Source organism: Protopterus annectens, chromosome 11.part0 (genome assembly GCF_019279795.1).
Source record: "Protopterus annectens isolate FY-2018-M chromosome 11.part0, PAN1.0, whole genome shotgun sequence".
In the NCBI taxonomy this organism is placed as follows: domain Eukaryota; kingdom Metazoa; phylum Chordata; order Ceratodontiformes; family Protopteridae; genus Protopterus; species Protopterus annectens.
Genome location: NC_056745.1, coordinates 286,893,737 through 286,911,481, shown reverse-complemented (window position 1 = coordinate 286,911,481; position 17,745 = coordinate 286,893,737). Strand labels below are relative to the sequence as shown.

At 39.9% G+C, this 17,745-nt stretch overlaps 1 protein-coding gene across 1 annotated transcript in view; it reads right to left on the bottom strand.

Moving 5' to 3' along the window:
- SLC5A8 (solute carrier family 5 member 8) overlaps nt 1-17,745 on the bottom strand; it is a 181,918-nt gene that overhangs the window by 120,192 nt on the left and 43,981 nt on the right. The window contains exon 3 of the mRNA XM_044087777.1: nt 9,485-9,536. Within this exon, the coding sequence (XP_043943712.1) occupies nt 9,485-9,536 (52 nt within the window). The remainder of the gene's footprint in view (nt 1-9,484; nt 9,537-17,745) is intronic.

Here is a 17,745-nt window from a genome sequence, read left to right as displayed (position 1 = left end):
CTGCCATACCTGATAGAACCAAAGCAAGATCTTCAAGGAAAAACAAACCTGCCTGGTGGACAACTGCCGTTAATAGGCTATACAACAGGGGAAATAAACTGCTGAATAACAGTAGGAAGGAAGGTCTCAAAACTGGAAACACTCCCTCCTCAACTTAAACAAGCAAATAAGACTCTCATTGAAGTCCTCCAAAGCTAACTATGTATCCAAATTAGCTTCCCTAACTAATGATAACCACAAGGCATTCTTTAGTTACATCTGTAACTTCAAAGGTAAGGCCCAGATTTGTGCTGAACTTGTAGTTAATGGTACTACATATACAGAGCCTGTGGATATAGCAAACCTGCTGGGCTGGCTGACAGGTTCAGTAAAAACTTCACTCCCCTGTCCCCACCACATATACCCCAAAGCATCCCTAACACTTGTCCACCGCCTAGTATCTCTGAGGAGCAGGTCTTAAATGCCCTCTCCAAGGCCAAAAACACAGCGTCTATGCGACCAGACAACATCCCGGGATGTGTTCTACATGGGTTAAAGTAGGAATTAGCATCACCATTGAGCACACTTTTCAATCACAGCTTAAGCACTGGCTTCATCCCAGAGGAATGGAAAACTGATACTGTCATCCCTTTGCACAAAGCAGATGCATCCACTGACCCTGGGAACTATAGACCCATTAGCCTGACCAGTCTTATCTGCAAGGCCATGGAATGAATCATATGGACCTTATTAACAAAGACATAGGAAATCTCCAAACACACAACCCCACCCAGTTTGGCTTTGTCAAGGGAAGATCATGCCTCTTAAATTTGGTGGACTTCTTTGAGACAGTCACCAAAGCCCTAGATGAGGGCAAATCTGTACATATGGCCTACCTGGACTTAGCCAAGGCCTTTGACACAATCGCCCACTCAGGCATCATTTATAAACTCATCCAGCTGGGTATCAACCCATATGTTGTCAAGTGAGTTGCAAACTGGCTCACAGATAGAACACATACAGTTAAAATAGGGGAATCCACCTCCTCCAGCAGACCTGTAGCCAGTGGTGTTCCACAGGGAATCGGTTATGGGACCCCTACTGTTCAGAATCTACTTCTCTGAAGTACAGGCTAAAACTAAAGGATTGTGGCTAACAAGGTTTGCTGATGATTGCAAACTGAGAGCGATCATCGAGACCCGCAGTGATCAACATCCTGCAAGAAAGTCTTACACAGACTAATGACTGGTACCAAAGTCATGATCTTAAACTTAATGCAAAAAATGCATTATCATCCCCTTTGACAAGGGTGATGTTCCCACAAACTACCACATCAATAGCAATACCCTAATCACACAGTCAATGGTGAGAGATCTGGGCACACAGGTTAACAGCAATCTTAACTTAGATCACCATGTCTCCACAGTGGTAAGAAAGGCATTTATATTGCTCATTTCAAAAGTAAGTGCATTGCCTCCAGAAAAAAAAGAGGTTATAACCCCCCCCCCCCGTACACTTCCCTCATCAGGCCAACAATAGAGTACAATGCTCCCTTTGGTATGTTCTTTTCCAAATACCTGCAGCAATTGGAGAGACTAAAGAGGTTCCTTACAAAGAAAATTCAGGGTCTTCAAGATCTGTCTTATGTGGACAGACTGAAATCACTGGCACTTTACTCTCTGTTATACAGACTGCCCAGAGGTGACGTCTGCCTTGCATACAGAGCAATCTCTGACCCCACTTTAATGGAAATGCTACACATCAAATGGCACATGGTTCCCTCACTCAAAGGACCTTAACCTGGTATGTGACGTCAACAGAAATTGGAGAAACAGATTTGTCTCACAGAGGTTGCCTCATCTTTGGAACAAGTTTCCTATTGAACAAAGACCCTTGTTGGACCTATTTAAGCATAATTTGGACAATTGGATCACTAACCGGAAATGTGCCCAGGGGGTTCCACCTTTGGCCCTCTTGGACAGGGGCAGTAGGTGCTGGTTTTAGTGTCTGCTTGAACCAGATACCCTTGGGAACATGGGTTAAGCTTGGCTGGGCCTGTAAGGGCCCTGGGGCTGTTACACTAGTAACCTCCTATCAGCCTATGATCCTATGATAAATTGAGTTTGCCCTTATTAAAGAAAACAATGCAATGTTATATATTTAGCCATAGTAACCCCACAAGTATTTGCTAACAAAATAAACTAATCAAAGCATAATAATGAAATTGGGTTCACTTATACAGAACATTAAAACATCTATACCAAATACTTCAGTTTATAAAGAACACTACATTATGTGCAACAAATACTTGAGCTTGTAAGGAACACTACAATATTTAGACCAAAAACTTTAACTAGAAAACATACTACAACATCTACATCAAAAACATCATTTAATAAAGAAAGTACAGTTATGTAAGGTAAACTTTCAATAACAGTAGATGTTCAAATGATCACTGCTACAGTAGACTTTGCTATATGGGTTATATCATGCCAAGGATATAACAACCGGCCAGCTTCCAAAGCTTCAAGGCACCTTTCATACACCCAAACTGTCAAGCAGCTCAACCTGAGCTGAGTAAAAGACAACTTTGTGCACAAAGCCCTTCAGAGCTTTACTGACATTGAAGAGCATGCTCCATTGCAGTTTTCAAGGATTGACAGTTGGCTTGTGCGTTGCTTTGCTGGGAAGATAAGATCCCTTTGTTGAAAACAAAACAAAGTTTGTTGATTTTTTTATTACTTATAATAAAACACAAATCACAAAAATAGCTCCAGGAGACAATAGACTGGTTGTTAGCTTTCACACATTTAATTCTCCGCTTTCGTCTAACACAGACTTATTCAGAATACAATTCTTTGACAAACAACAAGGATTAAGGAACACCTGCACTCCATAAACAATAAGGATACTAATAACACTCTTTTTAAAGGTTTCTATATTTTCTATGTACATATTTGTGTTGCTCCATGCCCTTCATATCACCAAATCCCTACTAGCAGTCTGGCATTTTGGCACAGACGTTTATGGCTATGGACTGCTACACCCAGACCCTGCAGAAGTTCTAGGTTTGATTTGCTCAGCCCTGCATTTGACTCTCAGCAAGTCACTTAAGCAGACATTGCCCCCGAGTAATCTATGAAAAGAAACTGTGTGTCCAGTGGGCTTACCTGCTTCACAAATGCAATTATTATAATTATAACAATTATTTTTACAATAATCATTTTTCATTTATGGCAAAGTAGGTTAACCTTTACTGGTTAATGGAGACCCTTATAACTTCTAGTACTGCACTGCTACACAGTAGATGCATAGGCTACACAGTATTTGTGGTGGGAGACAATGCATATACATTATTCAAGTGATGAGAAAATTTACTTTGTAAACCAACAGCAGACAAGCAGAAAAACAGAATATTTCAGTATGTCTGCCTACTGATGATGCTTACTTTTGAACAAAATCTGCTTATCCCGGAATGTCTTGTTACAAGATTGCAGAAGTACCAGTTTACCAGAAATTATTTTTTTCATTTATAAAACAGAGAAATAGCCAGTGCATTGTGGGAAAACAGCTGTAGAAATGGTGTCAAAGCAAGCCAAAGCCAAGTGGCACATCTACTTTCCAACCATTACTCTGTAGTACATGCTGCCAATACAGTAATTGATTACTATTCATTCATTTTCTGATTATCTGATTACACATGTTCAGAGTCAAAGAGGAGCTGAAGCCAATCCAAACACGCCATGAAACTAATCCTGGGTGGAGCACCACCCCATCACAAGATATACTCATACTACCACGCATGTCAAAATTAAATTTGCTGGTTCTTTGATCGCCTACAGCATATCTGGGCAGTAAATGACAGCACCTGCCAAAAGCCCACACAAAAACAAGGGAACACGCAGAGTCTACAAAGAAGGCATCCCATCTGAGAACTGAACTTAAGAACCAAGCACTATGTTAAAAGAATAAAGTTATATGGAAGTATTCACACGACCAGTTGCTGCTTTAGCAAAGTATAAAGGGGTAAGAAGTGCATTAAAATGTTTAAAGTATTGGGCTGATGTGGCATACAGCAGTGGGCTGATGGGATGATTGATTAATTAAGGTCAGGAACTCAGAACTCTGAAGTACTTGCGATTACACTTCCATAATTATCATAATGGAAGCGCTGATGACACATAACTGACAAAAAAGGCTACCAAAGTCATATGACGGACTAAAGACTGATGTTCTTCATACTGGTCACTGCTGCAGTAACCTTTGAGTTATATCCTGCCAAGGATATAACAGCTGGCCAGCTTGCAAAGCTTCAGGGAACCTTCTATTTACCCAAAGTGGCAAGCAGCTCAAGCTGAGGTGACGAAAAGACAAGTTTTGGCACGAAGAGTACACTATTGTGAGGCTTTTGAAGGACTGATGTCAGCTTGTGCTTTCCTTAGCTGAGCATCAGATAAGTTCCCTTTGGTGGAAAACCTTCCATTTTCTTGTTTTTTGCTGATGTTTTATTACTTTCCTCTTCAGGAAAGTTATTTTTTAAAGCTAAGAGTGTTGTGTTTTAATGGACTGTCCAGAAACTGTAACATATTTTTAAACACAGCACTTGTTTCTGTCAGTTTAAAAGTAGTGCTGTCTAACTGATAAACTATTTCCTCTGAATAATTTGTGTTTATTTTAAGGTTGTGTGGCTGCCATAGTGTTTAAAAGTGCTTTTTACTGTGTTTTTTTGTTTCTGTCAGTTTAAAATAGTGCTATCTAACTGATAAACTATTTTCTCTGGAGAATTTGTGTTTATTTTAAGGTTGTGTGGCTGCCATAGTGTTTGAAAGTGCTTTTTACTGTGTTTTTGTTTCTGTCAGTTTAAAATAGTGCTATCTAACTGATAAACTATTTCCTCTGGAGAATTTGTGTTTATTTTAAGGTTGTGTGGCTGCCATAGTGTTTGAAAGTGCTTTTTACTGTGTTTTTTTTGTTTCTGTCAGTTTAAAAATAGTGCTATCTAACTGATAAACTATTTCCTCTGGAGAATTTGTGTTTATTTTAAGGTTGTGTGGCTGCCATAGTGTTTGAAAGTGCTTTTTACTGTGTTTTTTTGTTTCTGTCAGTTTAAAAATAGTGCTATCTAACTGATAAACTATTTTCTCTGGAGAATTTGTGTTTATTTTAAGGTTGTGTGGCTGCCATAGTGTTTGAAAGTGCTTTTTACTGTGTTTTTGTTTCTGTCAGTTTAAAATAGTGCTATCTAACTGATAAACTATTTCCTCTGGAGAATTTGTGTTTATTTTAAGGTTGTGTGGCTGCCATAGTGTTTGAAAGTGCTTTTTACTGTGTTTTTTTGTTTCTGTCAGTTTAAAAATAGTGCTATCTAACTGATAAACTATTTCCTCTGGAGAATTTGTGTTTATTTTAAGGTTGTGTGGTTGCCATAGTGTTTGAAAGTGCTTTTTACTGTGTTTTTTTGTTTCTGTCAGTTTAAAATAGTGCTATCTAACTGATAAACTATTTCCTCTGGAGAATTTGTGTGTATGGTTTTAAATAGGTTTGCTTGGCTGCATTCTCAGACCCATCCATATAATGTTAAAAATGAGATTTTAAATTCTCCCTTGGATAGAGATTTAGTGTTTGGCCCATCTGCTGCAGAGGTGATTAAAAAGTGTGATGAAAGGGGCAAGCTGATCCAGGGAATCTCTAAGATTTTTCAGCCCTCCTTGTCCAAATTGCTCAAGTAATTTTCTTTCTCCTGATCCAGTTTCTGCAAAAAACAGAATAAACAGTCTCAACAGAATTCAGGTAAACAGATGTTTAAGAAGAAAATGGCAAGCAGGTTTCAAAAAGCAGTCTTAAACCTCCCAAAGACCCACCCGTCCACCCTGGCCCCCTTTCTCTTCCAGAAAGTCTGGATCTCCATTTTTCTGTTTGGCAGCAGATTGTTTCAGACAAATGGGTTCTGAAAATCATTCAGTAGGGTTGAATATGGCAGTGGGAGGAAAGTCTTCCTTTCCAGGAGATCATTCCTCATCCTGTAGATCAGACTGTTTTGTTTCCACCTGTTTTTAAGGATTTTTCTTGTCCCAAAGAAAGAAAATGTTTGGAGACCATTTCTGGATCTTTCTTTCTTAAATCTGGTTGTGATAGTGCCCATATTCAAAATTCTGTCACTTCACAAACTGTTGCCTCTTCTTCATCTTTCAAGTTTCCTGGTAACACTAGACTTAAAAGATACTTATCATCACATTCTTATTCATCCAGACTTCAGGCATTTCTTAAAGTCTAGATCACATTATCAGTTATCTGTCTTTCCCTTTGAACTATTCACTACACCAAGAGTGTTCACAAAGTGTCTAGTTCCAGTTATAACTCATTGCAGGCTACAGAGTAATTACATTTTTCTGTATTTAGATGACTTGCTTATCTTTGCCTAGTCTTTTTCAAAATGTCAGGAAACTCTCTCTTAGATGAGAGATCTTTTGCACAAGATGGAATTCCAAGACCACATTCAAAAGTCTTTCCCGACTCCCTTAGACAGGATTGTGTTCCTGGGATGTCAATTAGACCCATCAGTTCAAAGAGCTTTTGTTCCACAGGAAAAAAACAGATATTTATTTAGATCTACTTCTAAGTTTTTCTACTCAGACTTCACTACGAGGGAATACCTCCGGATATTGGGTTCCATGACATCTACAATTCTCATGATACCCCTGGCAAGACTCCACATGGAAAAGATACAGGGGTATCTGAAATCTCTTTGGTCCCAGTATCAACACCATTTATCTTTTCGGATCCCAATATCGGAGTTTGTCAGAAGAGAAATCACTTGGTGGAGACAACATATATCCTTATTTAAAGATCTCCCCTTCTTCCTCCCTGCTCCAAAGCATTCTGTCACCACAAATGCTTCAGAATTTGCTTGGGCAGCAGTTTCAAGAGGATAAAAGTGCAGGGGGGTGTCGGACATTATGGACAGACATGAGCACATAAATATCAAGGAGATGCTTATCTTGGTCAAAGCACTCAATTCTCTGAACCATCTTTGGTCCTCGGGACCTCTTCAATTGGTTACAGACAATACCATAGTGATGTGGTACATAAACAAGCAATGGGAACGAGGTTATACCCCCTTTGCCGACTAACCATGTTAGCTTGGGATATAGCTTCACAGCACAACCTCACTCTACAAGCAGCCTACATTCTGTAAGTGCAAAACTATATGGCAGCCAAGTTGAGCATGACCAGGACAGATTCTCATGAATGGAAACTAGATCTGGGTGTCTCCCAGTTTGATCCATCTGTGAGGAGTTCTTCAAGAAGACCTGGAAGACAGATGACTTTTCTTTTCTTTTCTTTGGACAGGAATGTTCCTGTATACCTTTCCACCCTTTCCACTAATATCCAGGGTACTTCTGAAGATTCAGAAGAAATCCCCCAAGTTCACTGCGGTATCTCCCTTCTGGCCCAATCAACCATGGTTCTCCCATCTTTTGGAAATGGACAGCGACAATTACCACAAGTGTCCTCACAGACTGGATCTACTCACACAAGAACAGGGGTGTTTGATACACCCTGACAATCATCTTCACGTGACTGCCTGGATGATAGGCTGCTAACTCCTTTTAGCCACCTTTTTTTTCTGAGGATGTGCAGCAGGTGCTAATGGAGTCAAAAAAGCCTGTCACTAGAAAATGATATATTAGCCAATGGAAAAGGTTTTCTAATTGGTGCCAGCATTCAGGGCTAGTTGTTCCCTGGTTTTACAACATTTGTAGGAGTTACTATCCAATGGCCTCTTCTTATTCATCTATCAAAGTTAATTTATTATCTATGTCAGCATGTCTCCTCATGGATCCTCCTTTTTCAAGGCAGTCACATGTCAAAATGTTCTTGAACGGGGTTTTGCATATCAGGCCTCCAAGTAAACTAGTGGCTCCTCCTTGGATCTTAGTTTTGTGTTAGAGAAACTAACACTTGCTTCATTTGAACCAGCTAATGTGGCTGACTTGAGGTTTTTAACATGGAAACATCTGATCTCTGCAAAAAAGATGTCTGAGTTGCAAGCTTTTATGGCAAGTCAATCCTACCTCATTTTCAACAAAAACAGGGATTCTAATCCTTCTTTTATGCCTAATGTAGTATCCAAGTTTACTTTAAGTCAAACTATCCATCTCCCCATTTTCATTCATGAGCCTAAAATGAGGGAGAAAGGATACTCCATACCTTGGATGTCCTCAGACAACTCAGGTACTGTCTTGAGAGAACTAAACCTTTCAGATCATCGGATCAATTGTTCATTTCTTGAGAAGGTAAGAAGACGGGATAATCGGTGTCAAAACAAACTACTTCCAAATGGTTGTCCAAGCCTATTATCTTTTGTTATGCTCACCATGACAAATCTATTCTGGGCAGTGTCAAGGCCTACTCTACAAGGACCTTTGCTTCTTCTGTGGCTTTTTGGAAAGGACCGGATTCTAGAAGCATTCTAGAAGCTGCTACTTGTTCCTCTGTACATACTTTTAAAAACTGGATTCCTTTTTCTAAGTCTAGATTATGCTTTGCTAGGACCATTGTCCAGTGGCTCTTGTACCCTTCTCCTTCACCTCCCAAATATATTAAGCAATGGCAATCTACCCATATAGCTAAAGCTACTGCAGTGATCAATATGAAGAACATGGCCGAGTCATGTAATATGAACTTCCTATAACTGTAGATGTTCGTAAGATCACTGTTGCAGCAACCACTCCTTCCTTCCACCCCCCCCCCTTGTTTTTTGTGGGGTTTTTTTGTTTTTTTTTTTTTTATGCCAGAGTGTAAACATTTATTTTTTGCTATTCCAGTTTGGGTGAGTGGATGGTGCCCTGAAACTTTGGAAGCTGGCTGGCTGTTATATCCTTGACAGGATATAACCGATAAAGCTGAAGTACTGCAGCTACATCCAGGTACTACAGTTTCCTCCCACCTCCCAAAACATATAATTTGATTTGTTTCTGTAAACTGGCAATATATATTGCATTTATATTTGTCCTTGTGGACTGGGTCATGAATTAAAAGGGTCAGCAATGGAACACTTCATATTCCTGTATAGCAAATGAATGCATTAATAAATAAATAAATAAGTAAAATTCCAATTCAAAACAAAATTAATCATATGTCTATTCAACAATAAAGAATAGACTTAATTTTATGGAAGCCTGACATTTTAATTTCGTATTTCCCTTTAGCTCTTTAAGATGTTTCCTGCTGAATAGTATACATTTTTGTTGTAAGAAGTTGTTCTCAACTTCAGTGTGACAAATTGTTCACTGTAGACCATGTTTTAAAATCTTACTAGGTACATGCCAAAGCCTAGGCTGCCCACATACAGTTTTGATTTCACACATACGTGATACACTTTGCAAAACTGAGTTATATCATTTAGTTCAAATGAGTCCATCATCATTGTATGTTATGTTCTTTTTGTCAGCTCTGACATTATAACAAACACTGTCTTAAGTACTAATGAGAAATGTACTACCTTGATTTAATGCAAGTGCTGGTACGTAGATCACAATTCCTGTATATAAAACCTAAAATGAAGAAAAAAAAACAGAATTTATAAGACAAAAAAAAGATGCTGTACACATAGTAAACTTAAAATCCTGTTACTTTGGGATGATGGGTTCCATAGCAACTGCATAAGAAATGTTCTAACCCAAGATGAGAAATATTGTTCGTCTAGTAAGGATGTAATAGAAGAGTCTTTGTGGGTTCTGTTCAAGCAGATTTATTATGTACAAACACATTACAATTGAAGCTTATTAACTTTAACTTAGGTAACTTATATACAAACTAGCCACATTCATTCTTACATGCTCACTCTCTGGCTGCACTTTCAAAATGGCACCTGGAATAGAACGTGCCTGGTATTAATATATGTACATTCAGTCCTTGATATGCTTCTTAATGACACAGCACACACACTCTGTTCTGCAAGAAGGCACACTAATTTATCCATGACTAAGTACAGGCAAAGGCCATGGAGTTGGCTCTGTTGTCCAGATTTCATAATCAGTGGTTTGAGATCCGTGTGGGACACATGCATATTCTGATTACTGTGCTGCGTTGTGCATTCTGTGCTAGGAGACAAATGAAAATAAGGTGCAGAAATAAGTTGTTATGTTCCTTCATGTTGACTTATCACCTGTGCCTGAGTGCACCCAGGCCACACAGCCACATTGGCTAATGAATGCCTAGTTATTTGGCGGTAGGGATAATCTAATTCCTGACAGAACCATGACAGGGACTACATTCAAGTAAGTACTAGAGAAGGTCATCCAATCCAGTCAATAATGGAAGAGTGGTGACACAGAAAAACTCATCATATTAAAATTAAAGAAAGAAAGCAGCTCCTAAAAAAAACAAATAATAGGCCTTCCTGTATGAAATCTAGACTAATTTAAATGCAGCCAAAGAAAACAAAAGGTGATGTTATATGCAGTTTTAGCAGCTTATGTTTTTTAAACCTAAGTGACATTTTTCAGTTAAGCCTAAATTCATTTAAAACCATGTGATGACAGGAATAATAACCCAAGTACAAAATCTTTAACACTACAAGTGAGATATGCCAGCTAGTGGCTTCCTCTTTTTAATCATCCCTAATGCAATCATAAAAGGTCAAACGGCTGACACAACAGGAAATGGGACAGAACTAGCAACTGTCAGTCTCCATGTAAAAACATAGTTCAACATATTGCAAGTGCACCTGCATACAGAATATTTAAAATGGGGAAAGAGGAAAGAAAACAAATAGTGCTGGTACATAAACTGCAGACATATCATTTTGAAACTGTTAATTTCAAACAATGCACTATTTGTTCTAGAATAAATATATCTGCAAGCAGCATATTAATATCACTCACAAGTTAGATTAGTCCCTATTCAATTGCCATTGAGGAATATATTATAGATTATATATTATAGATTAAGGTATTAGTTTTCAATATTAGTACAGCTTAATGGCAGCTCAAGGCTTGAAATACAGTATGTTGAAATATGACTGAAAACAGAAAGCACAGAAGGATGAGATACTAAAGATGATGTTGCCTGGTTATTGTCAAGTATATGAATCAGAGTTCATCCAGCCTAAAGTCAACAAAATTGTGTTACTGAAATGGCATTTCAATGAATTGCTGAAACATGTTAAAGTAAAAGAGGTCCAAGCCAAAGTGTACCATTAATGTGATAGGCTGCATCTAGTGCACCCCCTCCCTTTGTAAATATTAATATTTTGTGATTGTGGAGTCTCAAGGAAGGTGTAAGACCTTGCCTCCCTATGGTACACCATCCCTGTGGCTGTCAACATTGGATGGCAATATTTAAGCAGGGGGTAATGTGAACGGCTCAGCCCTGTAAATAAGGGATTTTAAAGGTTTAACTTACTGCAAAAATTAGTGATAATAATTCTCCATTGTCCCATTTTAGCATTTTGATAAAATGATGTGTCAGTGAGCTGGTATTTCTGAAATTCTAATTTGCCTATTAGCAATTTGGTAAATCAACATGAACCCATTTCAAACAGGTTCAGAAATAGGAAGCAAAGTATACTTATGAGGAAACAATAATATTGTAATGTCTTGTGGAAAGCATTATAACACAGCAGGGTCTTAGGGCCAGTATGGTGAATCATTCATTCCCTGCTTTTGCAGAGTAAAAAATGCATCCACATTATCAGCAGTAAGCCAAATACGTTCAGCTTAGGCATAGGACTCCATGAAGGGAGACTTGTCACTCTTCTTATTCATGATATTTATGCACACGATTTCAAGGTCCAGTGGCAGTTGAAGGGGTGACCAGTCTGGAATTGTGATGGTTGCAGCTTTAATAAGACAGTAGGAGCCATGAATCCACACACATCCACACCACAAATCCTTTAATTAAGCACTTTTGTTTCCTATTAGAAACTTCGTCAGAATCTAGGAGAATAGGAGATTCTGATGAAGTTTCTAATAGGAAACGAAAGCACTTAATTAAAGGATTTGTGGTGTGGATTCCTGGCTTCTGCTGTGTTATTATTGTTTGAGTGGACTTGGCTTTATTCATATAGTTGCAGCTTTATTGTTTGCAGATAATGCCATACTCTTTGCTTCAAGTGACTGTGATTTCTGCATGCACTACTGTGGTAAAGAGTTGAATGTGAAGTGGTTGGGATGAAAATTTGCATCTCCAAATTAGTGGTAAAAAAATACCAAACCACTCCCTGCAGGACAGTGGGTGACAGCTTAAGTGGGGAAGTTTACAAAGCTTGGGATATTTCTCACAATAAAAAGTAGAAGGGTTATACAACCTGATCAGCAGATGGGTACAGTAGTGGCAAGACTGTGGGTGCTGTCCTGGACAGTGCTGTTGAAATGAGAAAATAGATTATAATGCATTTTTTTAGTCTAACAAGCTTCAGATGTGACAAAATGGAACAGATCAGAGATACAACAGCAACACTGAACTTCCTTCATACAGTACCTGGGTCACTCTCAAAGATACAGTGAGAAGCTAAGAAATGCAGAGGAAATCAAAATACAAACATACCCCTCTGGGTGGAGATGATCCAGTTGAGGTGGTCTGAGCACTTTGTATGCCCTTAGAAGCCTTACACAGGAGATGTACCAGACAATGTCTATCTAATGAGCAGACCTAGGATATGATGAAGAGATTATATCTTTCATCTTTCTGAAAATGCTCAAGGACTTCACAGAATAATGTTGGACTGTTGCTATGGAGGGAAAGTCTTGTCTGCCCCTCTCAGGTTGTTGCTTCTATGATCCTTACCAGCACAAGTGGTTTACTAAATGTATAAATGGATGGATGGACTGGATGGTCAAATGGATAGATGGATGGATGGACTGGATGGTCATATGGATGGATGGATGGATGGATGAATGGACTGCATAGATGAATAGACTAGATGATGGACTGAATGGATGGATGGATGGATGGATACTTTGCAGCAGACATTTTAATAAATGGCAATAGCTTGGCTATATATTGACATTTAGTGCCCACATTTACAGCATGCCATCTACAGGACCAAATTATAAACTGTCGCACTTCCAGTGTAACTTTACACCTTGAAATGCAGTTTTTCACACACTAACCACAGACAGAATCACCCTTTAAGATACAACCACACAAAACATGCATAGTGTACAAAATAACTGCACAGTAAGTTTTCAGAAAGTGTGGCGCAGAACTACTCCTAGAGCCAGTGTTATAGGCTAATGAAATCTGGGCCCTAAGCTTCACATCCCAGCATGCTGTTATTTCCTAGCTTTACCCCTTCTCACTATACTGCATGGTACCTCCTCCCTCCTTATGTCCTGTTCAGAAATGTATTTTCCATGGATTCCTATCACTAGTGTATATAACCTGGCACTTTTTTTATGCCCTCTGTCACCTGCTCTGTAAATTTTTTTCAGTAGAATCTCAAGACTGGAAATTATACCAATAGACTTCAAACTTCTCAACTTCTTTCTAGATCTACTGCTCTAAAATGGCCCTACTTTTGTGGACCACCAATCCTATAATACCGTTCAGATAATTAAGAACAGGCTGTACAGTTCTCCCTTTGTTTTACAGAGCACCACCTAGTTTAACACTCTGACAGGCAGTTTATCTGGATCTTGTGCATTGTCTCCTTACCCTTTGTTTTACGGAGCACCACCTAGTTTAACACTCTGACAGGCAGTTTATCTGGATCTTGTGCATTGTCTCCTTACCCTTTGTTTTATGGAGCACCACCTAGTTTAACACTCTGACAGGCAGTTTATCTGGATCTTGTGCATTGTCTCCTTACCCTTTGTTTTACGGAGCACCACCTAGTTTAACACTCTGACAGGCAGTTTATCTGGATCTTGTGCATTGTCTCCTTACCCTTTGTTTTACGGAGCACCACCTAGTTTAACACTCTGACAGGCAGTTTATCTGGATCTTGTGCATTGTCTCCTTACCCTTTGTTTTACGGAGCACCACCTAGTTTAACACTCTGACAGGCAGTTTTTCTGGATCTTGTGCATTGTCTCCTTACCCTTTGTTTTATGGAGCACCACCTAGTTTAACACTCTGACAGGCAGTTTATCTGGATCTTGTGCATTGTCTCCTTACCCATTGTTTTACGGAGCACCACCTAGTTTAACACTCTGACAGGCAGTTTATCTGGATCTTGTGCATTGTCTCCTTTGACAGGCAGTTTATCTGGATCTTGTGCATTGTCTCCTTACCCTTTGTTTTATGGAGCACCACCTAGTTTAACACTCTGACAGGCAGTTTATCTGGATCTTGTGCATTGTCTCCTTACCCTTTGTTTTACGGAGCACCACCTAGTTTAACACTCTGACAGGCAGTTTATCTGGATCTTGTGCATTGTCTCCTTTTTAACACTCTGACAGGCAGTTTATCTGGATCTTGTGCATTGTCTCCTTACCCTTTGTTTTACGGAGCACCACCTAGTTTAATAATCTGACAGGCAGTTTATCTGGATCTTGTGAATTGTCTCCTTACCCTTTGTTTTACGGAGCACCACCTAGTTTAACACTCTGACAGGCAGTTTATCTGGATCTTGTGCATTGTCTCCTTTGACAGGCAGTTTATCTGGATCTTGTGCATTGTCTCCTTACCCTTTGTTTTACGGAGCACCACCTAGTTTAATAATCTGACAGGCAGTTTATCTGGATCTTGTGAATTGTCTCCTTACCCTTTGTTTTACGGAGCACCACCTAGTTTAACACTCTGACAGGCAGTTTATCTGGATCTTGTGCATTGTCTCCTTACCCTTTGTTTTATGGAGCACCACCTAGTTTAACACTCTGACAGGCAGTTTATCTGGATCTTGTGCATTGTCTCCTTACCCTTTGTTTTACAGAGCACCACCTAGTTTAACACTCTGACAGGCAGTTTATCTGGATCTTGTGCATTGTCTCCTTACCCTTTGTTTTACGGAGCACCACCTAGTTTAACACTCTGACAGGCAGTTTATCTGGATCTTGTGCATTGTCTCCTTACCCTTTGTTTTACGGAGCACCACCTAGTTTAACACTCTGACAGGCAGTTTATCTGGATCTTGTGCATTGTCTCCTTACCCTTTGTTTTACGGAGCACCACCTAGTTTAACACTCTGACAGGCAGTTTATCTGGATCTTGTGCATTGTCTCCTTACCCTTTGTTTTATGGAGCACCACCTAGTTTAACACTCTGACAGGCAGTTTATCTGGATCTTGTGCATTGTCTCCTTACCCTTTGTTTTACGGAGCACCACCTAGTTTAACACTCTGACAGGCAGTTTATCTGGATCTTGTGCATTGTCTCCTTACCCTTTGTTTTACAGAGCACCACCTAGTTTAACACTCTCACAGGCAGTTTATCTGGATCTTGTGCATTGTCTCCTTACCCTTTGTTTTATGGAGCACCACCTAGTTTAACACTCTGACAGGCAGTTTATCTGGATCTTGTGCATTGTCTCCTTACACCACCTAGTTTAACACTCGGACAGGCAGTTTATCTGGATCTTGTGCATTGTCTCCTTTGACAGGCAGTTTATCTCGATCTTGTGCATTGTCTCCTTTGACAGGCAGTTTATCTGGATCTTGTGCGTTGTCTCCTTTGACAGGCAGTTTATCTGGATCTTGTGCGTTGTCTCCTTTGACAGGCAGTTTATCTGGATCTTGTGCGTTGTCTCCTTTGACAGGCAGTTTATCTGGATCTTGTGCATTGTCTCCTTTGACAGGCAGTTTATCTGGATCTTGTGCATTGTCTCCTTTGACAGGCAGTTTATGTGGATCTTGTGCATTGTCTCCTTTGACAGGCAGTTTATCTGGATCTTGTGCATTGTCTCCTTTGACAGGCAGTTTATCTGGATCTTGTGCATTATCTCCTTTGACAGGCAGTTTATCTGGATCTTGTGCATTGTCTCCTTTGACAGGCAGTTTATCTGGATCTTGTGCATTGTCTCCTTTGACAGGCAGTTTATCTGGATCTTGTGCATTGTTTCCTTTGACAGGCAGTTCATCTGGATCTTGTCGTTGTCTCCTTTGACAGGCAGTTTATCTGGATCTTGTGCGTTGTCTCCTTTGACAGGCAGTTTATCTGGATCTTGTGCGTTGTCTCCTTTGACAGGCAGTTTATCTGGATCTTGTGCGTTGTCTCCTTTGACAGGCAGTTTATCTGGATCTTGTGCGTTGTCTCCTTTGACAGGCAGTTTATCTGGATCTTGTGCGTTGTCTCCTTTGACAGGCAGTTTATCTGGATCTTGTGCGTTGTCTCCTTTGACAGGCAGTTTATCTGGATCTTGTGCGTTGTCTCCTTTGACAGGCAGTTTATCTGGATCTTGTGCGTTGTCTCCTTTGACAGGCAGTTTATCTGGATCTTGTGCGTTGTCTCCTTTGACAGGCAGTTTATCTGGATCTTGTGCGTTGTCTCCTTTGACAGGCAGTTTATCTGGATCTTGTGCATTGTCTCCTTTGACAGACAGTTTATCTGGATCTTGTGCGTTGTCTCCTTTGACTGGCAGTTTATCTGGATCTTGTGCGTTGTCTCCTTTGACAGGCAGTTTATCTGGATCTTGTGCGTTGTCTCCTTTGACAGGCAGTTTATTTGGATCTTGTGCGTTGTCTCCTTTGACAGGCAGTTTATCTGGATCTTGTGCATTGTCTCCTTACCCTTTGTTTTACGGAGCACCACCTAGTTTAACACTCTGACAGGCAGTTTATCTGGATCTTGTGCATTGTCTCCTTTGACAGGCAGTTTATCTGGATCTTGTGCATTGTCTCCTTACCCTTTGTTTTACGGAGCACTACCTAGTTTAATAATCTGACAGGCAGTTTATCTGGATCTTGTGAATTGTCTCCTTACCCTTTGTTTTACGGAGCACCACCTAGTTTAACACTCTGACAGGCAGTTTATCTGGATCTTGTGCATTGTCTCCTTACCCTTTGTTTTACGGAGCACCACCTAGTTTAACACTCTGACAGGCAGTTTATCTGGATCTTGTGCATTGTCTCCTTACCCTTTGTTTTACAGAGCACCACCTAGTTTAACACTCTGACAGGCAGTTTATCTGGATCTTGTGCATTGTCTCCTTACCCTTTGTTTTACGGAGCACCACCTAGTTTAACACTCTGACAGGCAGTTTATCTGGATCTTGTGCATTGTCTCCTTACCCTTTGTTTTATGGAGCACCACCTAGTTTAACACTCTGACAGGCAGTTTATCTGGATCTTGTGCATTGTCTCCTTACCCTTTGTTTTATGGAGCACCACCTAGTTTAACACTCTGACAGGCAGTTTATCTGGATCTTGTGCATTGTCTCCTTACCCTTTGTTTTATGGAGCACCACCTAGTTTAACACTCTGACAGGCAGTTTATCTGGATCTTGTGCATTGTCTCCTTACCCTTTGTTTTACAGAGCACCACCTAGTTTAACACTCTGACAGGCAGTTTATCTGGATCTTGTGCATTGTCTCCTTACCCTTTGTTTTATGGAGCACCACCTAGTTTAACACTCTGACAGGCAGTTTATCTGGATCTTGTGCATTGTCTCCTTACCCTTTGTTTTACGGAGCACCACCTAGTTTAACACTCGGACAGGCAGTTTATCTGGATCTTGTGCATTGTCTCCTTTGACAGGCAGTTTATCTGGATCTTATGCGTTGTCTCCTTTGACAGGCAGTTTATCTGGATCTTGTGCGTTGTCTCCTTTGACAGGCAGTTTATCTGGATCTTGTGCGTTGTCTCCTTTGACAGGCAGTTTAT